General features: G+C 38.1%; 1 protein-coding gene across 9 annotated transcripts in view; it reads left to right on the forward strand.

Annotated features, from left to right (window-relative positions):
• The window catches only part of CCDC158 (coiled-coil domain containing 158), a 110,778-nt gene that overhangs the window by 79,112 nt on the left and 9,631 nt on the right, over nucleotides 1-22,035 (forward strand). For all 9 annotated transcript variants that reach the window (XM_047857428.1, XM_047857422.1, XM_047857427.1 and 6 more), the window contains 3 exons: nucleotides 17,988-18,148; nucleotides 19,485-19,544; nucleotides 20,439-20,498. In XM_047857428.1, coding sequence (XP_047713384.1) covers nucleotides 17,988-18,148; nucleotides 19,485-19,544; nucleotides 20,439-20,498 — 281 coding nt within the window. The remainder of the gene's footprint in view (nucleotides 1-17,987; nucleotides 18,149-19,484; nucleotides 19,545-20,438; nucleotides 20,499-22,035) is intronic.

Here is a 22,035-nt window from a genome sequence, read left to right on the forward strand (position 1 = left end):
CTTTTCTTGGAATGTTTTTAATTTTGGTCTTAGGGTACTGATATCCTCATAGAATGAACAAGGAAGTACTCCTGTACCTCTGTTTTCTAGAAGAGATTGTAGAAAATTGGTATAATTTCTTCCTTAAATGTTTGGTAGAGTTCACTATTTAGGCCTGGTTCTTTCTGTTTTGAAAGGTTATTAATTATTGATTTAATTTCTTTAATACATTTACGTCTACTCATATTGTCTGTTTCTTTTTATGAAATCGGTCCATTTCATCTCTGTTATCAAATTAGTGGGCATAGAATTGTTCATAATATTCTTTTTTTTTTCTCTTTTGAGGCAGAGTCAGAAGTTTTGTTTAACTTCTTTAGAACTCATATCTAACACAATAGGGATAGTTGTATTCTCTGTCTGCCTGTTTAAAATTTAATCTAAGAACAGGCTCCTTCACAGATTTACTTGGAGACCAATCAGATCTGAAAACAGATGACCTCAGGGATATATTCTTAAATCTAACCTAAGAGAGATTTGTTTACACCATTTTGGGAAGGAAACAATTTTTTCTTATGAACATTCTATCTAGGAAGAGTTCAGCAAAGAGTGAGTGGCTTAACATATTTCGATTTTTATAGTCTGCTTTAAAACTTTTATGTTAAAAATAAAAGATAAAAGCCTGACATCACTTCCAAGCTTCCCTCTACACACTCAGGCACTTAGTCATTTTATATGTCTGGCAGGATGGTGTTTGTTTCTGGTCAGTCTCTGCCTTTTCCAACCTCCTTGGCACTGAGAGGGTGGTAGTGAGGATTAATTAGTCTATGAAATGACTATGCAAATCCATGCTGCACCCTTCCAGAATGAAAAAAGACTGAAGAGATAGGACTACTACATTATAACATTAGCTTCTATAAAGGAATATTAGTCTTTATCTTAATAATGTCCATGGGATCTGGCAGTTATGTCCCCTCTTTCATTTCTGATATTAGTCATTTGTATGTTCTCTTTTTTTTCTTAGTCAGCCTGGCTAGAGGCTTATTGATTTTCTTGATCTTTTCAAGGATTCTGTTTTGGGGTTGTTGATTTTCTCTGCTGATTTCCTATTTTTAATTCCATTGATTTCTGCTCTAATTTTTATTATTTATTTTATTTGCTTACTTTGGATTAAAAAAAATTTTTTTAATGTTTATTCATTTTTTGAGAGAGATGAAGAGACAGAGCACGAGTGGGGAAGGGGCAGAGAGAAAGGGAGACACAGAATCCAAAGCAGGCTCCAGGCTCTGAACTATCAGCACAGAGCCCAGGGCAGGGCTTGGACCCGCAACCATGAGATCATGACCTGAGCCGAAGTCAGACACTTAACCAACTGAGCCACCTAGGTGCCCCACTTTGGATTTTTTTATTTTTTTAATATTTATTTACTTTTGAGAAAAAGAGCTCAAGTCAGGGAGTGGCAGAGAGAGAGGGAGACACAGAATCCAAAGCAGGCTCCAGGCTCTGAGCTGTCAGCACAGAGCCTGACATGGGGCTTGAACCTACAAACCACGAGATCATGACCTAAGCCTAGGTTGGACACTTAACTGAGCCACCCAGGTGCCCAGCTTACTTTGGATTTAATTTGCTCTTCTTTATCTATTTTCCCAATTAACAACTTTGGATTATTGGTTGAGATCCTTCTTTTTTTTCTAGTATGTGCATTCAGTGCTATAAATTTCCCTCTGAGCCCTGCTTTTGATAAGTTGTATTCTCATTTTCACTGTGTCAAAAATATTTTTAAATTTCTGTTGAGATTTCTTCTTTGGTCCATGTGTTATTTAGAAATGGACTGTTTAGGGGCGCCTGACTTAACCGGTTAAGCGTCCGACTTCGGCTCAGGTCATGATCTCACTGTCCGTGAGTTCGAGCCCCGCATCAGGCTCTGTGCTGACCGCTCAGAGCCTGGAGCCTGTTTCACATTCTGTGTCTCACTCTCTCTCTGCCCCTCCCCTGTTCATGCTCTGTCTCTCTCTGTCTCAAAAATAAGTAAACGTTAAAAAAAAATTAAAAAAAAAAAGAAATGGACTGTTTAATCTCCAATTGTTTGGGAATTTTTCAGCTTTTATTGATTTCAAATTCAATTCTATTGTATTCCTAGAGTAGACATTGTATGATTTTTATTCTTTAAAAGTTATTAATATGTACTTATGGCCCAAAATGTTGTCTATCTTGATGGTTGTTCCATGTAAACTTAAGAATATATATTCTGCTGTTTTGGGGTATATTAGTCTATAGATGTCAATTATTCCAATTGATTGATGATGCTGTAAGTTTCAGCTATGTCCTTACTGATTTTCTGCCTGCTGAATTTGTCCATTGTTGATAGTTATTGAAGTGTCTTCAACTCTAATAGTGGATTTATCTATTTCTCCTTGCAGTTTAACAGTTTTTGCCTCACATATTTTAATGTCCTGCTGCTAAGTGTATACACTTTAAGAATTGTTATATCTTCTTGGAGAATTGACCCCCTTAACATTATGTAATGCCCCTCTTTTCCTTGTTCTGAAGTTTGCTCTGTCTGAAATTAGTGTTTCAGTTTCTGAATTAGTTTCTGAGGTTCCTGAGCTACTACAACATTTTTCTTTTTTTTTTTTTTTCTGAGTAGGCTTCATGCCCAGCACAGAGCCCAGCATGGGGCTTGAACTCATGACCCTGAGATCAAAACGTGAGCTGAGATCAAGAGATGCTTAACCAACTGAGTTGAGGCATCCCTCCAACTTTCTTTTGATTAGTATTAGCATGATGTATCTTTCTCCATCTCCTTACTTTTAATCTATATGTGTCTTTATATTTAAAGTAGGTTTCTTACAGACAGCATATAGTCAGTCTTATTTTTTGATGCATGCTGACAATCTCTTTTAATTGGTATATTTGGACCATTGATATTTAAATTGATTATTCATATAGCTAGATTAATATTATCATGTTTTTTTATTATTTTCTTGTCATTGCCTTTGTTTTTATTACTGTTTTTGGTTTTTACTCTTTTTCTGCCTTTTGTGGCTTTAACTGAGTATTTAAAAATATAATTTCATTTTCTCTCCCTTCTTAGCATATTAAATTATATTTCTATTTTTCCCTTTTTTAGTGGTTGTCCTGGATTTTGTAGTATACATTTGCAACTAATCCAAGTCTACTTTGAAATGACCCTATCCTATGTCATGGACCTTATAATAACTAAATCGTCCTAATTCCTCCCCCTTGTCCCGCTTATCATTGTGGTCATTTGTTTTACTTATGCTTAAGCATATGTATATACACATATATTTTGTATATATTATTATTTATATTATGTATACATAATTGGATGCATTGTTCCTGTTATTTGATATATTGCTTTAGAGCAGTCAAGAGAAGGTTTTTTATTTTACCTTCCCTTATTCCTTCTCTAATGTTTTTTCCTTCCTTTATGTAAATCTTGAGTTTCTGACCTATATAATTTTCCTTCCCTCTGAAGAACTTTTTTTTTAATATTTTTATTTATTTTATTTTATTTTTTTTTTTTTAAGAAAGAGAGACAGAGTGCAAGCTAGGGAGGGGTAGAAACAGGGAGACACAGAATCTGAAGCAGGCTTCAGGCTCTGAGTGGTCAGCACAGAGCCTGATGTGGGGCTCGAACTCACGAACCATGAGATGATGACCTGAGCTGAAGCCAGAAGCTGAACCCACTGAGCCACTCAGGTGCCCCTGAAGAACTTTTCTTAACATTTCTTGCAAGGCAGGTCTACTGACAACAAATTCCCTCAGTTTTTGTTTGTCTGAGAAAGTCTTTATTTCTCCTTCATTTCTGAAGGATAATTTTGCAGGGTACATAGTTCTAGATTGGTTGCAGGGGGTAGGATGGTGGGTTCTCTCAATACTTTAAATATTTCACTTAAGTCTCTTCTTGCTTGCATGGTTTCTGAAGAGAAGTCTGATGCAGTTTTCATCCTTGCTATTCTGTGGTTTTTTTCCCCCCTCTGGCTTCTTTAAAAATTTTCTGTCTTTGAGTTTCTGCAGTTTTCATATAATATGCTATGGGTAGATTTTTTTTTTTTTTTTTTTTTTTTTTTTTTTTTTTTTGGTGTCTGTATTGCTTATGTTTCTGAGGTTCCTGGATCTGTGGCTTGATGTCTGTCACTAATCTTGGGAAATTCTCAGCCATTATTACTTCAAATATTGATTCTATTTCTCTCTCTCTTTTCCTTCTGGTATCCCCATTATGCTACATTCTGTAACACCTCTGACAGTGGCCCCACAGCAATTAGACATTCTAGTCCATCTTTTTCATTTCTTTTCTTTTTGCATTTCAGTTTTAGAAGTTTCCATTAACATATCTTCAAGCTCACTGATTATTTCTTGGTCATGCCCAGTCTGTTGATGTACCTTTCAAAGGCCTCTTTCATTTCTTTATACTTTTTTCTAGGATATCCTTTTGATTCCATCTTAGAATTTCAGTTTTTCTGCTTACATTATCTGTTTTTGTATGTTGTCCACTCCTTCCATTAGAACCCTTAGAGTATTAATCATAATTAAATTCCTACTCTAATAGTTCCCAAATCTCTGCCATATCTGAGTCTGATTCTGATGCTGGCTCTGTATCTTCAACTGTGTGTTTTTGGGTTTGTTTTTTTGTCTTTTTTAGTATCAGTTTAATTTTTTGTTGAAAGCTGGACATGATGTACTGGGTAAAAAGAACTGAGATAAGTAGACCTTTAGTGTGAGGCTTTTGTGTTTATTTGGCTAGGAGTTAGGACTGTGTTTGCTGCTTAGGTAGCTAGCTATAGGTGTCAGAGGCTAAAATTTCCTCTGATGTCTTTGTTTTTTTCCTCTTCTTTGGGTTTCCCTAGAGACTTCTTAAATAAGGTCTTTGACATGCATTTCTTTCTGTTTTAATCCCATTATTATACAGAAGCGTTATTGATGTCATGGGTTGTAGTAAGGTGTGAGGAGAGGGGAAGCATGCTATAGTCATGATTAGGTCTCAGTCCGTTAGTGAGCCTGTGCCACTGGGATGAGGCCCTTCCAAGTTCTCAGTTTTGTTACCTCCGCCACCACCACCGTTAAGTGAGACAGGAAGAGGTTGAGATGGGTATTTGCCTTCCCCCACATTGGTCAGGTTCTGGTATAATCCAAGGTATTTAGGGTCTCTGGTTTAATAGTGTCCCTTGAGGGCTGGATTTGCTACAAAGAATGGAATGCTCTGAGCAGATTTCAAAATATGTACTTTCCCCCCATTCCTGACAGAAGCACAAGGGGATTTTTCTCCAGTCGTCACCCTGAGAACCCAGTGCTGGGCTCCTGGATGTAAAACTCACAGAAGTATGTGGCCCCAACTTGGAGTTTTTAACTCTTAAGTTTGTCCACACTGAGCCTCTAGCAATTCATCAATTAAAAATTTTCTACCCATTACTGGCTTAAATGAAGGGTTTCTGCTTCAGTCAGCCGTGATTCTGTATATTTGCCTCTACTTTGGAGGGTAGCACTTTGCCCTGTGACCTCACTTCTCAGACAGACCTAAGAAGAGTTTCTGATTATCAGTTTGTTCAGCTCTTTTCTTATTGTGAGGACAGAGGTGATGACTTACCAGTTCCTCACATACTGCCCTGGACTGTTACGACTTCTCTAGAAGATGCTATCTCAAGTCCAAAAAATGCCCTTTGACTCAATAATATCATTTCTAGAATTTGGTCTTGAGGAAATAATCAGAGTTAGGCACCAAGGTAAATACAGGAAGATGGTCACCGAACATTATTTCTAATAGCAAAACCTGGAAATAGGGCCTGACAATTGGGCATTGATTTAAAAATTATGAAACATCAGTGTCGCCATTAACAGTTATGTCTTTTTAAAGATTTTTTAAAAATTTATTTATTTATTTTCAGAGAGAGAGAGAGAGAGAGAGAGAGAGAGAGTCCCAAGCAGAGCCTGGTACGGATTTCAAACTCACGAACCGTGAGATCATGACCTGAGCAAAAGTCAGACGCATAACTGACTAAGTCACCCAGGCGCCCCATCAATTATGTTTTAAACTAATGTTTAGAGGGAAAATGTTCATGGTATGTCAAATGACTAAAAATTTGATGAAAAAGTAGTGTATACATATACAGATGGCCTATCTCTCAGTTTTGCCTGAGGCCCCAAAGCCAGGAATAAGACAGAGACATCCCAAAGCAAGGTACTAGACCCCCTGTGCAGCACAAGGGAGAAGATTGCAGAACCAGTTTTACTACCCTTGACTCATCAGTTCAAGGTTTTAAAAGAGAGGTTGCAAGTTGAAGAGGCCCACAGAGAACTATTTAGAAGAGACTTGCTGCACCCTCCCCTGCCTCAAGTGGAGATAAAGAAGCTTCAGGGAATACTCTTCCAGTGCTAGACAAATGTCCCCTGGGGTTTGGTTTCTGAGTCCCCTCAAGAGAAATTCATAATCAAGAGCCTCTTGTCACTGGCAAAGTAGAAAAGAGGACTGCCTTGGTGGCATATAGCACTTCCCCAGTGGGGGGCAAATGTAAGGCAGGTACTTCTCATGGACTGAATATAGGCCCTAGAAAAAGGGTCATTTTTAAAGACCCCAGCATGATCTTCATAGGGGTATAAACTGCTGGGAGACCGGCGCCGGGCACGGCTCATAAACCAGCTCACCTGCTAGTGAAGACCCCAGACATCACCGCAGGGACCATTCAAGTGGGGCTCACCTTCCTCCTCTGCTTTCCTCCCCTTCTTTCTGTCCCCTACCATGGAGGGCCCAAATGGGCAGCTAACAAGTGAGGAAAGAGGCAAAAAAGGACAAAGACTTAACACTCCTCTTTACTGAAGTCTTCCAAGCCAGAAACCATCCTCTCCACTCATTTTGTTACTTTAGATACTGCAAAAACACAGGAGGGAAACACATAAAAATGTTGAAATGTTAACAGCGTTTATCTTCTGGCACGTGGGATTTTTAATCATGTTTTTTTTTTTTATTTTTAAGTGAAAATGTAATACCTTTATAATCAGAACAAAGCATGTATATATTCAGAAAATATAAGTGGGTTTTTTTTTAATTTTTTTTTTAACGTTTTTATTTATTTTTGAGACAGAGAGAGACAGAGCATGAACGGGGGAGGGGCAGAGAGAGAGGGAGACACAGAATCGGAAACAGGCTCCAGGCTCTGAGCCATCAGCCCAGAGCCTGACGCGGGGCTCGAACTCACGGACCGCGAGATCGTGACCTGAGCTGAAGTCGGACGCTTAACCGACTGCGCCACCCAGGCGCCCCTAAGTGGGTTTTTTAAATAAAAACCCTTCAAGAATTAATTTGTTGCTTATAAAATATTATCTATCAGGTAATTAACTTCTCAGAAATATGTTTTTGCATGGTATAACTTCATTTGAGGCCTTGTCCTCCATAATAATTCTCTTCTAATTTGTCAAGTTGCTAATAAAAATTGTATTATTTTTCACCAAAATGGATTCTGTTTTGATTAAAAGGTAATTATTGACTTAATACTAACAATAGGCCATTTGCCTTAAATACATTATTTCTAATCCTAACAGTAATCCAGCAGGATAGATTGTATTGTCTCCATTTTTAAAAATTTATTTAAAACCAAGTCGTTTAACATATAGTGTAATAATAGTTTCAGGAGTAGAACCCAGTGATTCATCACTTCCATATAGTACCCAATACTTATCCCAGCAAGTGCCCTCCTTAATGCCCATCACCCATCTAGCCCATCTCCCACCCAACTCCCCTCCAGCAACCCTCAGTTTATTCTCTATATTTAAGAGGCTCTATGGTTTGCTTCCCTCTCTGTTTTTATCTTATTTTTCCTTCCCTTTCCCTGTGTTCATCTGTTGTTTCTTAAATTCCACATATGAGTGAAATCATGTGATATTTTTCTTTCTCTGCCTGACTTATTTCACTTAGCATGATATGTTCTAGTTCTATCTGTGTTATTGCAAATGGCAAGATTTCATTCTTTTTGATTGCCAAGTAATATTCCATTGTGTGTGTGTGTATACATATATACATACGTGTATATACATATATATATAAGCTTATGAAAGAAATGGAATACATACACGTTTGTATATGTGTGTGTGTGTGTGTGTGTTTGGGTGGTGTTGACTTTGTGTATATATGTATACGTATATGTATACCTCATCTTTTTTATCCACTCATCTGTCAATGAACACTTGGGCTTTTTCCATACTTTGGCTGTTGGTGATAGTGCTGCTATAAACATTGGGGTGCATGTGTCCCTTCAAATCAGCATTTTTTTAAAAATTTTTTTTTTCAACGTTTTTTATTTATTTTTGGGACAGAGAGAGACAGAGCATGAATGGGGGAGGGCAGAGAGAGAGGGAGACACAGAATCGGAAACAGGCTCCAGGCTCCGAGCCATCAGCCCAGAGCCTGACGCGGGGCTCGAACTCACGGACCGCGAGATCGTGACCTGGCTGAAGTCGGACGCTTAACCGACTGCGCCACCCAGGCGCCCCCAAATCAGCATTTTTATATCCTTTGGATAAATATAGTAGTGCAATTGCTGGGTGTAAGGGTAGTTCTGTTTTTAACTTTTTGAGGAATCTCCATACTATTTCCAGAGTGGGTGTACCAGTTTGCACTCCCACCATTAGTGTAAAAGGGTTCCCCTTTCTCTGCATCCTCACCAACATCTCTTGTTTCCTGAGTTGTTCATTTTAGCCATTCTGACAGGTGTGAGGTGGTGTGTCATTGTTGTTTTGATTTGTATTTCTCTGAGGATGAATGACCTTGAGCATCTTTTCATGTGTCTATTAGCCATCTGGATGCCTTTTATGGAAAAGTATTATGTCTTCTGCCTACTTCTTCACTAGATAATTTGTTTTTTGGGTGTTGAGTTTGATAAATTCATTATAGATTTTGAATACTCACCCTTTATCCAATATATCCTTTGCAAATATCTTCTCCCATTCCATCGGTTCTTTTAGTTTTGTTGAATGTTTCCTTTGCTCTGTAGAAACTTTTTATCTTGATGAGGTCCCAATAGTTCATTTTTGCCTTTGTTTCCATTGCCTGTGGAGACATGTCAAGTAAGAATTTGCTGCAGCCAAGGTCACAGAGGTTGCTGCCTGTGTTCTCTAGGATTTTGATGGTTTCCTGTCTCACATTTAGGTTTTTCATTCATTTTGACTTTATTTTTGTGCATGGTGTAAGAAAGTGGTCCAGTTTCATTCTTCTGCATGTTGGTGTCCAGTTCTCCCAGCACCATTTGCTAGAGAGAATATCTTTTTTCCATTGGATACTCTTTCCTACTTTGTTGAAGATTAGTTGGCCATACATTTGTGGGTCCATTTCTGGGTTCTCTATTCTGTTCCATTGATCTATGCATCTATTTTTGTTGCCAGTACCATACTGTCTTGATGATTACAGCTTTGTATTACGGCTGTAAGTCCAGAATTGTGACGCCTCCAGCTTTGGTTTTCTTTTCCAACATTACTTTGGATATTCAGGGTCTTTTCTGGTTCCATACAAATTTTAGAATTGTTTGTTCTAGCTCTGTGAAGGATACTGGTGTTATTTTGATATGGATTGAATTAAATGTGTAGATTGCTTTGGGTGGTGTTGACATTTTAACAATATTTGGTCTTCCAATCCATGAGCATGGAATGTTTTTCCATTTTTTTTGTGTCTTCTTCCATTTCTTTCATAAGCTTTCTATAGTTTTCAGTATACATATCTTTTACCTGATTGGTTAGGTTTATTCCTAGGTATCTTATTGTTTTTGGTGCAGTTGTAAATGGGATTGATTCCGTGATTTCTCTCTGTGCTGCTTCATTATTGGTGTATAGAAATGCAACTGATTTCTATATATTGGTTTTATATCCTGTGACTTTGCCGAATTAATGGATCAGTTCTAGCAGTTTTTTGGTGGAGTCTTTTGGGGTTTTCAATGCAGCGTATCATGTCATCTGCAAAGAGTAAAAGTTTGACTTCTTCCTTGCCAATTTGTGTTGCCTTTTATTTCTTTTTGATTGCTGAGACTAGGACTTCCAGTGCCAAGTTGAACAACATGGTGAGAATGGACATCCCGGTCATGTTCCTGATCTTAAGGGGGAAAGCTCTCAGTTTTTACCCAATGAGGATGATATTAGCTGTGAGCCTTTCATATATGGCCTTTATGATGTTGAGGTATGTTCCAAACCCTTTGGGATGCAGCAAAGGCAGTCCTAAGAGGAAAGTACACTGCAATTCAGGCCTATCTCAAGAAGCAAGAAAAGTCCCCAATATACAAGCTAACCCTACACCTAAAGGAGCTAGAAAAAGTGCAGCAAATAAAGCCTAAAGCCAGCAGAAGAAGGGAAATAGTAAAGATTAGAGCAGAAATAAATAGAAACAAACAAAAAACCCAGTAGAACAGATAAATGAAACTAAATCAATGAAACTACACTAAATCAATGAAATTAAATAAACTGAATTTATTCGAAAGAATAAAAAAAATTGATAAACCCCTAACCAGACTTACCAAAAAGAAAAGAGAGAGGACCCAAATAGACAAAATCACGAATGAAAGAGGAGAGACCACAAACAACACAAACAATACAATCATAAGAGAAATACAAACAATCATAAGAGAATACTATGAAAAATTAAATGCCAACAAACTGGGCAATCTGGAAGAAATGGACAAATTCCTAGAAACATATAAACTACCACAACTAAAACAGGAAGAAATAGAAAATTTTCACAGACCCATAGCCAGTAAAGAAATTGAATCAGTTGTTCAAAATCTCCCAACAAACAAGAATCCTGGGCCAAATGGTTTCCCAGGGGAATTCTACCAGCCATCTAAAGAAGATCAATACCTATTGTTCTCAAACTGATTCTATGAGGCCAGCATTACCTTTATTCCAAAACCAAAGACTCCACTAAAAAGGAGAATTATAGGCTAATATCCCTGATGAACCTGCATGCAAAAATTCTCAACAAGATACTAGCAAATCAAATTCAACATAATATAAAAAGAATTATTCACCATGATGAAATGGGATTCATTCCTGGGCTGTAGGGCTGGCTCAGTATCCGCAAATCAATCATGATACATCACATTAATAAAAGAAAGGATAAGAACCATATGATCCTCTCAATAGATGCAGAAAAGGCATTTGACAAAATACAGCATCCTTTCTTGTTAAGCCCTCAGAAAAGTAGAGATAGACGGATCATACCTCAACATCATAATGTCCCTGTTTTTAAATTGAGGAAATGGGCACTCAGAGTGGTCAAGTTTCCTGAGGTCCCACAACTAGTACACGGAGGGGCCAGTATTAGCACTCAAGTCTGTTTGATTCTGATCTCATGCTCGTCATGCTGTTTAAGAATTCCCAGATAACTTATATGTTCTTTCTCTGTCCTCTTTTATGTTTGTGTTAAAGAAAAGTTTCGGTTCACACACTGAACTTGCACAGAATTGGTACGTAGGAATGGCTTAGTCATAATCCTTGATCTATGGCACACTGTCATTGTTGAACCCTATATAGCTTTATTTGGTTGTTTAAAATAATACTTAATACAACTGAACACATTGCCCAGCCCACAACTAGAGCTTTACCAGTAACTTACCTCTGTGGTCCTCCCTATTCCACCCCCCCAAGAAGTAACCACTCTCCTATAATTTTGATACAGTAGTAATCTATAAACAAATCTTCAACAAAAAGTGAACTAATACACACACGATTTTTAATAATATTATACATATACTATACAATACTATACATATTGGCTTGCAATTTGCTTTTTTTTACACTTAATATTTCTTGGAGGTTTTCTCCACAAGATTCCCTAATGGAACCAAATTCTCTAAAGTTTATGGATGCATGAGGACAGTGTCTATAGGTAAATTATATTGTCTGCTTTGGTTCCACAACCATTAGGGGACCTTTGCCACAGCCTTGAGATTCCTTGGTTTGAGCTAAATGTATGTGGTATCTGGAGGTAGTTCCTATGCCTCAGCATGTAGCAAAATCTTTTACATATTGCAGGACATATGTGCACACACTGCCCCCCACCACACACACACACACACACACACACACCTCAACAAATAACATTTGTTAAATAGTTAACATTTGTTATAATTGTGTCAAGTTCACTTCTCCTTTTGTTAAAGAAAATAATGTTGTTTGCATAGAAAAGTAATTATACTTTTTAAAAAATAGACCCAATACTTTATTTGAACACATACTTATAACAAAGAAATACTGGTTTTAAGTGGTAGTTATAAAATTTACTGAGATGTAACTTTCAGGCTGTGCACTTTTGCCCCTATTTATTGGCTGTTCATTGTATAAGTGTTTAATTTTCTGCTATTTAATTCAAGCCTCTAGAATCCCATTTTATCCCATTCCTAATATTTCCTTTCATGGCTCACTTATATTTTACTGGGAAGACTAAAGAGAGAAAGAATTATTTTCTTCCAGGTGTATAGTAGGTTCAATTCTAGAGCCACCATATTACCGTTTTGTGAATGTCAGCGTAGAGAGTATTGTGTAAAACCACAAAGGTAAATGCTTTCCTCCCTATGTGGGCTCCAGAAGAAAAGGTAAGCTATTGAACATGTTTCCCCCTTACCAGAAACTGTTTAAAAAACTACTTTGGGGGAACCTAGGTAGTTTAGTCAGTTGAGCAACTGACTCTTGATTTCAGCTCAGGTCATGATCCCAAGGTTGTGGGATCGAGCCCACATCAGGCTCCATGCTGAGCATGGAGCTTGCTTGAGATTCTCTCTCTCTCTCTCTCTCTCTCATCCACTGCCCCTTTCCCTCACTCATGCTCTCTCTCTCTCTAAAAAAAATTAAATTAAAAAAATTAAATTAAAAAGAATTTAATTAAGAAAATAATAAAACTATTTGAAAACAAAGAGGAGATAAGTTTCTGACAGTAACCATGTTAACTTTTCCCCTGAAATTTGAAAGAAAAATAAAGGAAAAAGAGTGATAATATCTCTACTTCTATCAAGGGGAGCATAGTGGCTGGAATGCACAACTAACTCTGATAACTTTTATTAGTGGCTGGTACTAACTATATGTTATAGTACCTTTCTGGTGATTCTAGATCAGTAATATGGAGCATATAAAATATGTTTTCATATTAAGGGGAGAGTGAGGTGGAAACCAGCCTTTCTTGGATACTTACCATGCACACATTAGTACTTCTTATTGCTTATGCCATCCTTGTAAAGTAACAGGCATTTTCCTCCTTTTTACAGGTGAGGAAATAGAGATGAGAAGAAGCATTCCACTAGTTAATGAAATTATCTGTTTATGCATTTGCCTCCCATATTAATCTGTACAGTCTCCACAGACAGGGGCCAGACACATTTGTCATTTTACTTTAGCTTTTTAATGGAGTGTCTGGCCCATAGTAGGTGTCCTGCGAAGTTTCTTGAATGTAGAAGGTAACTTGCCCTAGATCGCATACATAGTGGAAGAATGGTGGAGGCAAAAGCCTGTGCTCTTTTCCACTGTATCACACTGTCTATTCCCTGTCACCTCCAGAATGGGTTAGGAAATGGTACTGGCATTTGTGTTAATATCTCTTGAGTAGTTTTAAAGATTCTCAGGGTGCATTTAACTTATAAATCAATCTTTGTTTAATGCCTCTGAGTTTGGGGTAATTTCCCTCATGTGATTTGTGAACTACTTTCAGTAATAACCAGACTGTAATTATGTTGAGGCCAGCTGCTCAACTATGTTATTTACTCTGTGCCCATATTCTGTAATTTTGTGATCCTAAATTTGGATGCCTCATAGCATGCTGATCACATTTCCTAACGAATATACCCAGTGAGAACCAGGCAGTGTGCCACCGTGGAAAGATCATGGGCTTTGAAGTCAGACAGATGACAGTCTTCATTCCAGTTTTGCCATTTACCCCTCGTGTAATTTTGACCAAATTATTTAACCTCTCTGTGCCTGAGTTGTCTCATTTCTAAAAGGGAAGTGATTATTTCTACCTTATTGGGTGGTTTGAAAATTGAAGTTCAAATGAGATAATATATAGAGTGCCTGGTGTTTGGCAAGCACTGGATAAATGGTGCTTCTCCTTATTTATCTTGACAGTTTGGAATGATGATCTAAGTCTAGGAAGAGAAAGTTTCATTAGAATAAATGTCATCTAGGGGTGCCTGGGTGGCTCAGTCAGTTGGGGGTCTGAATTCAGCTCAGGTCATGATCTCGCAGTTCATGGGTTTGAGCCCCACATCAGGCTGTGTACTGACAGCTCAGAGCCTGGAGTCTGCTTGGGATTCTGTGTCTCCCTCTCTCTTTCTGCCCCTACCCCACTCGCACTCTGTCTCTCTCTGTCTCAAAAATAAACAAACATTAAAAAAAATTTTTTTAAAGAATAAATGTAGTCTAGAACTTGGTAAGAAATACACAGAAATACAAACTATAGCATATGGAAGATGGGGCTTATCAATAGCATGTGGAAAAGACCTAGGGAACCTCAGTTGACTCCCTGCTCAGTCTGAGTCCACAGTATTACGTGGCAGTCAAACAAGGTTTTAATGATAGCATCCAGATCCCAGAGGGGGACAGCTCTTCTCCACACTGCTCTGGACTCTCCCTGAATTCTATATTTCATTTTTTGGGCATGGTTGTTTAAGAGACTCACCGATCAAGCAGAGTCTGTCCAAAGAGATAGAACCAGAGTGGTGAGAAATTGTGAGCCCATGCCTTATGAAAAGAGTAGACGGCTTGAGGAGATTTAGCCTGCAGTGTGTGTTAGAAAGTGGAGGTAGGGGAGTGGAGGCTGGAGTGACAAAATAAGTGTCCATTTCTTGAGGGTTACGTTTGACTTGTTCTGTATGGCCTGAGGGGTAAAATGATGACCGGTATAGAAGTATGGAGGAGATTCAGTTTAATAAGACTTTCTCTCAAAGGATTAAAGATATAGGGGCGCCTGGGTGGCGCAGTCGGTTAAGCATCTGACTTCATCCAGGTCACGATCTCGCGGTCCGTGAGTTCGAGTCCCGCGTCAGGCTCTGAGCTGATGGCTCGGAGCCTGGAGCCTGTTTCCGATTCTGTGTCTCCCTCTCTCTCTGCCCCTCCCCCGTTCATGCTCTGTCTCTCTCTGTCCCAAAAATAAAATTAAAAAAAAAAAAAAAACGTTGAAAATAAAAGGATTAAAGGTATATAAAAATTAAACTGCCTTCCTTGGTGTTTGGTGATCATGCAAAGGCCAGATAAGTGTACTGCTAGGGGAGATTGGACTGTACTGTTTGGAGATTGGACTAAGCCCAAATGATCTTTAAGACCCCTCCAACCTTGATAGTTTTGTGATTTCATACACAAGCCAAGTATAGCTTATTTGTAATGGAGTATATAAAGGGTGATGATCAAACCCAGTCCTTGCTTCTGTAAAGCAGCTTACATTTTAATTAGAGGAGCAACACACATTTCAAAAGCTCTTAAAAGTATTAGGATGAAGTCATAATAAGAAAATGTCATAGGACTGATTATGATCAATTGCTAAGTGAATGTTGGAATTGAATTTTTTTCAAACTTCTCTGTCTTATAAAGCACCAGTCACCCTCAAAGAAACAAGTGCCCTGATCTCAGGGTGAAAAAAAAGCCATATTTATATGTTTGTAGGCTATTATACTATCACTTATAATAAATGTCAAGGCCTGAACATTTTTAATAATTACTAAACTTCTTAAATAAACGTCCTAATGGGCAGATGATATGAATGAAAGTCCAGGTGCTACACTGAGATTTTAAGGTAAGAACTAAGGTGACTGAAGATTGCAATAGGATAAGGTTTTCCTTATAAAGTTTTTGAAGTTTTATTCCATAACAGACATTATGTCCAACAGGGCTAGGACAAGACAAAGCCAGTATTTGGTAAAATTGGATCATCTGCTTAGAGACAAAAGCTTTTATTCATATTATGAGAAACTGGTTTAGCACCTATGTAATCAGGGATATATATGGGAAATCTCTGTACCTTCCACTCAATTTTGCTGCGAACCTAAAACTGCTCTAAAAATTAAGGCTATTAAAAATTGGTCCACATTTGTATATGTTTTAAATTAATGGAGACAAATTTGATCATTAAATTGAGTCTGATTTATGAAACTCTGAACTCATGGTAATTTCCAGGTAAGGTCACCATCAATAAACTGGAAAGACCATACTTACCACCATTCAGTTAGTCAGAACTCTTGACATCTTCAGCTAAATGTTATATGTGGTTTGTCAGCGGGGTTAGGACAGGGAGGGGATGGGAGGGTTATATCAGTAACATTAACACTCGTTTGGCATGGACTCTAGACAAGCAAAGCTGGTGTTCATTCAGCAACCAATGTGTATGGCAGGTTTAACTCTACATTGAGATAGACACCTCCAGCTTTATAACTTGATGATGGGGGTGCTGGATGGCTCAGTCGGTTAAGCATCCAACTCTTGGTTTCAGCTCAGGTCATGATCTCATGGTTCATGGGATCGAGCCCATGGGATCAAGCCCCATGGGGGGAGCTTGAGATTCTCTCTCTCTGCCCCTCCCCAGCTTGTGTTGTGTCTGTCTCTCTCAAAATAAATAAATAAACTTAAAAAAATAGCTTGATGATTGATGATTTTCTAGCCATGAATGTCCTCGTACTAAGACCACCTGCTCACCAGTGCAACTTCTGACTATCATTTGGTTTCCCCTTTTGAGATGCCTTTTGGGAACATCTGTAAGTTTTATTGTAGTATAAATATTCATCAGCAAATACTTGTATATCTGAAAATCTTTTATTTAAAAAATTTTTTTTAATGTTTATTTATTTGAGAGAGAGAGAGAGAGAGAGAGAGAGCGAGCAGGGGAGGGAGACACAGAATCCAAAGCAGGCTCCAGGCTCTGAGCTGTCAGCACAGAGCCGGATGTGGGGCTCGAACTCACAGACCACGAGATCATGACCTGAGCCGAAGTCAGACGCTTAATGGACTGAGCCCCCCAGGCACCCAATCTGAAAATCCTTTTAAAACTTATTCTCAAATACTGACTAACACAGTTTGAAAATATTGAATGTCTCTTTCCTCATCAGTAAAATGGGGGAGTAAATTAATTCATCTCTAAAGAATTCCTTACTTTTGGGGCGCCTGGGTGGCACAGTCGGTTAAGCGTCTGACTTCAGCCAGGTCACGATCTCGCGGTCCGTGAGTTCGAGCCCCGCGTCAGGCTCTGGGCTGATGGCTCGGAGCCTGGAGCCTGTTTCCAATTCTGTGTCTCCCTCTCTCTCTGCCCCTCCCCCGTTCATGCTCTGTCTCTCTCTGTCCCAAAAATAAATAAACGTTGAAAAAAAAAAATTAAAAAAAAAAAAAAAAAAGAATTCCTTACTTTTATTTTTTTTAACGTTTATTTACTTTTTAGAGAAAGAGAGGCAGAGTGTGAGCAGGGGAGGCACAGAGAGAAAGAGGGAGACACAGAATGTGAAGCAAGCTCCAGGCTCTGAGCTGTCAGCACAAGAGCCCAAAGCAGGGCTCAAACTCAGGAACTGTGAGATCATGACCTGAGCTGAAATCTGACACTCAACTGACTGAGCCATCCAGGCACGCCTAGAATTCCTTACTTTTAAAATTCTGTAGTTTTATAAAATTAGTTCAACCGTAAACAAAGTATTGGAATTATTTTGCCTGGATATAGTTGTAAATATTTAATGACTTCATACTACATTGTTAAAATTTTTTAAAAATGATTTAAAGATAAATGTGTATAGTGTGATTCTATGTGTGTATATTTTAATTTAAATATATATAAAAATAAGTATATACACATTTATAAATTAGATATAGCACTTTGTTGATTATTGATTGGTTACTACTGATTATCCCTGAGTACTAAGATTACAGGTGATTTTTGTTTTTCCTTCTTTTCCTCCAAAATTTCTATTTACCAGCTGAATTAATTTTATAATAGGAAATAACATACAACTCTAAAAATAAAAACCAGGGTGTTTGTTTTACAAATTGTTTTAATGCAGCACTCTTTGAAACCTAACACATTGAAGGAAGATCCAACGAGGGACCTGAAACAGCTTCTCCAAGAGTTGAGAAGTGTGATCAACGAGGAGCCAGCTGTGCCTCTGGGCAAGCCCGAAGAAGAAGGGAGAACACCATCCCTGGGAGCGTCCTATGTGGCTGTGTAAGACTGGGTGTGCTGCAGAGTGGGCGAGCTGCTGTCACCAGCGGTTTGCCATTAGTTGTCTACATGATACTCTGTGGGAGGTTGATGTTTAAACAACTTTGAAGAATATCTGACGTTACCAGGGGAAACAGTATGAAAGTGGAGAAGCTAAGCAAAAGTAAAACAACTTGATATCAAGAGTAAATAATGCCATTATTCTGCTCATAAGCTGTCAAAGCAAGGTGTTACCCAAAGTTACAGTCATATAATAATGTATAGTTCCCAATAGATTTCACATCTACGATCGCTTTTTAAATCTTTCTTTAATTTTTATATTGAGGGAGAGAGAGCACGCATTTAAAAATACATGGAATCTGGAAATTGTTCTTTGTATAATTAACTGAGACTTATATTTATCTATACAGAGATGATAGAGGAAGAGATTGCATTACTGAATCTCTCTCACTCGAGAGAGAGTGGGGAAGGGGCAGAGAGAGGAGACAGAGAATCCCAAGCAGGCTCTACACTGTCCATACGGAGCCCGATGCGGGGCGCAAACCCATGAACCGAACCCACGAACCATGAGATCATGACCTGAGTCAAAATCAAGAGTCAGGTGCTTAACCTACTGAGCCACCCAAGTACCCCTCACACCCATAATCTTATTTGATCATCACAACCGTTTGAGCTAAGACAGAGCAGGATTTATTTATCCCATTTTACAGATGAGATAAACATAAGTTTCAAAATTTTGACTTGCCTGCAGCTGCACAATTTCGATGGTGGAGCTAAACTAGAACCTTGAAAACTACATGACTCTCAAGGTATAATCTAATAGGAAAGTCCTTGGTTCTCATTTGACAGATGAGTAAATTTAGGCATAGACTGAGTTGCCTTCTCCTATAAAGCAAAGAAGCAAAGCCAAAAGTGAAAGTTAGACCCCCTGGCTCCCCACACCAATCAGTCCACAAAGATTACCATGATCTCCCTGATGAGATGATTTCATCACTTTAGCCATTAATTATGGGCTTGAACTATTTTGGACTATATTGAACATGAATATATTTGGTACCTGCCTTTAAAGAATGTATGTTAATTTGCTATAGTCTTACAAATAACCTTGTCACCAAAGCCTAAACTCAGCCTAAAGCTTTTGGGAGTCCATGGAACAGAAAATATTTCTGAGTTGAACTCCAGGGACAGCCTTCTGCAAAATTTGCTTGGAGGCCTAAGATCTACTTTTACACTTTAAAGAAGAGTTAAATACATAGGAGCAGTTGATTATTCTAAAAATAGATGGAATCAGGAAATTGTTCTTTGTATAATTAACTGAAAGTTATATTTATCTGTACAGAGATGATAGAGTAAGAGATTGCATTACTGAATCAAGCCTGAGATCAGAGATATGCCAGAGGTAAGAAGAATCTGAGATTCTGAAACTAATTAATTGTCTGAGAATTTTTTATGTTTCCAGGTAATTTGGGAAGTCTGGACAGTTTACATGGGAATTTAGGGGCATTTGGGGTTCATTGAAGGAAAGCTGTTTACATTGTTTAACTGAAACTAAAGTGGATTTCAGTGCAATGTACTTTCTCAAAATCAATACGATTTTTTTTTTGCTTATTTTAAATTTTGCTACTGTGTACCCATATTAAGATATTTATAGGTATGCCATACCAAAAATGGAAGATTTTTCTACATTTACACTCATTTACAATGGCTTACATAACTTTTGAGAGGAAGGTAGTCCAGAAGGAGATGCTAACAATCTCAGTACAGGATTATAAGAACCTCGCTGAAAACAATCCTATTTTCCTCAGTAATTGAATAGCTGAATTTTTAAATGAAATCCTAAAAAGAGCGTAAAGAAATTAAATCCATAACCCCTTAACAGAGACAACTTCTGAGAACTGACTTTAACCAAAATGGAAAAAAGGCTAGTGTTAATTTGTTAATTCAGGTAAAACACAGAGGCCATTGCCCACAGGTTTTCATGAGCTCCTCACTGCCTGCTGATTAGGTACCTGGTTCCTTAGTCTGAGGTTGAAGGAGGTCCCTAACCTGTCACCAGCCCGGTTACTCCCGTAGTGTGCTCTAACCGAAACAGACTACTGGGTCCAAGAGGAGTTCACTCATTTTCTTCTCCAAGCTTTTCTTCACACTGTTTCTCCACCTGGAAGAGCCATTAGCCCTAGTCTCACCTCTGAATCAGCGTTGGTGTAAAAGCAATGTTCAAACAATGTTGTTTTATCATTAAGTAAAAATAACACCGTGTAGTCTTTCATTTCTCCCATCCTTCTGCCAACAGAAGCAACAACTCATTAAGGGACTCCACCGAAGGTAGCAAATCCAGTGAAACTCTTAGCAGGTAAGAAATGACCTTAGCAATGCCTGAATGTCCTGATGTCCTCATTACTGTTTATTCATTACTGTTTATTCATTAATTCAGCAGATTGTTAACTGTCCATGAAGTGTCATACTCCACACTGGGTCCTTAGAATGTAACAGTGGGCAAGCCAGACAAACGTGGGCTTACAATGATAAGATCTGTTTATTGACTGACTGCATGGAAAAGAAAAACTTTTATCTTTTCTATTTTCACCACCTAAAAAAAAAATAAGAGGAATCAGAGCCTTTTTTATATCCTCAGAATAAGAAAAAGAATTCTGTTCAAATTCAGTTAGGCAGAGGCTTATTCATTGCTGTATCTTCAGCGTCAGCCATATTGCCTGACACGCAGTAGCCTTTCAGTAAAGTTTTGTGTAATGAGTGAATTAAGGCAGTATTAAAAATATTTTCTTACTGTCCCTACTGCTTGATCAAAAATGAACTTTTTAAATATATCTTTATCAAAACAAATTTTGATTTTCTTCTCACCTATGTATGTGACACTACGTAACACCTATTAACAATATTTTTATTTTTACATTTTTTATTTTTTATTTTACATATTTTTATTTTTACATTTTCTGGATGCCATAGATATTTCATTTAGTCTGTATAGCCTAATATTTTTTTAATGTTTACTTATTTTTGAGAGAGAGCATGAGCAGGGGAGGAGCAGAGAGAGAGGAAGACACAGAATCCGAAGCACAGTCTATCTAACCTGATCTTATATCCATATGTGGGTTAGAAATGAAGACTCACATTGTTTAAGCAGCTTGCCAGGGTCATACAGCTTGTAAACAGTGGAGCCAGATTTGAACTCAGGTCTAGCTGGCTCCTGAGCTCAGGTGTGTGACCACCTCCGTGTTCGGCCTCTGCGTACCTGCACTGAGCTCCTGGGAAAGGGCCCTGTCTGTGCTAGGCACAGGGCACAGAAGGGCTGCTCCCCTGAGATGCATCAAGCTCTCCTATAGTTTTTCTATGACCAGAAAAGTCTATTTCCTTCAGCAATGATGTGTTCATGAAGAGACAGATTGGAGAGGAAAAGATGGGACCTAGCCCCTACCTGTGTTCGAATATTTAATAGAAGAAGAAGAGGTTTTCAGATATTTAATAGAAGTTCTGAAAAGCATGAAACATACTAGAAAATTAAAAATGCATTTGAATGCTCTATAGTGTACTTCAGCACACTGGCCATTTTGGAAACTCACAAACAAAGAATACCACAGTTGCTGTTTTGCTACAACATTTCACTGTTACTGCAGCACCTTTGCTTGACTCGGCATCTTACAGCAATGTTTCTTCATTTAGAAACTTCTGCAACCTTTTAAGCTAAATCAATATGGTCCATATACCCAAAACAGAATAAAAAAATTAAAGAAACGAACAACTCTGGTGTGTGGATTTGTGCTCGAATTATTCTGAGAGCCACATTTCTCAGAAGTTTGCGGACAATTGACTTTTCTTATTTTGTTATATTATTATAACTTAATGAGCAACATTATGCCCTAAGGAAGGTT

Source organism: Prionailurus viverrinus, chromosome B1, assembly GCF_022837055.1.
Source record: "Prionailurus viverrinus isolate Anna chromosome B1, UM_Priviv_1.0, whole genome shotgun sequence".
NCBI classification, from domain to species: Eukaryota; Metazoa; Chordata; class Mammalia; order Carnivora; family Felidae; genus Prionailurus; species Prionailurus viverrinus.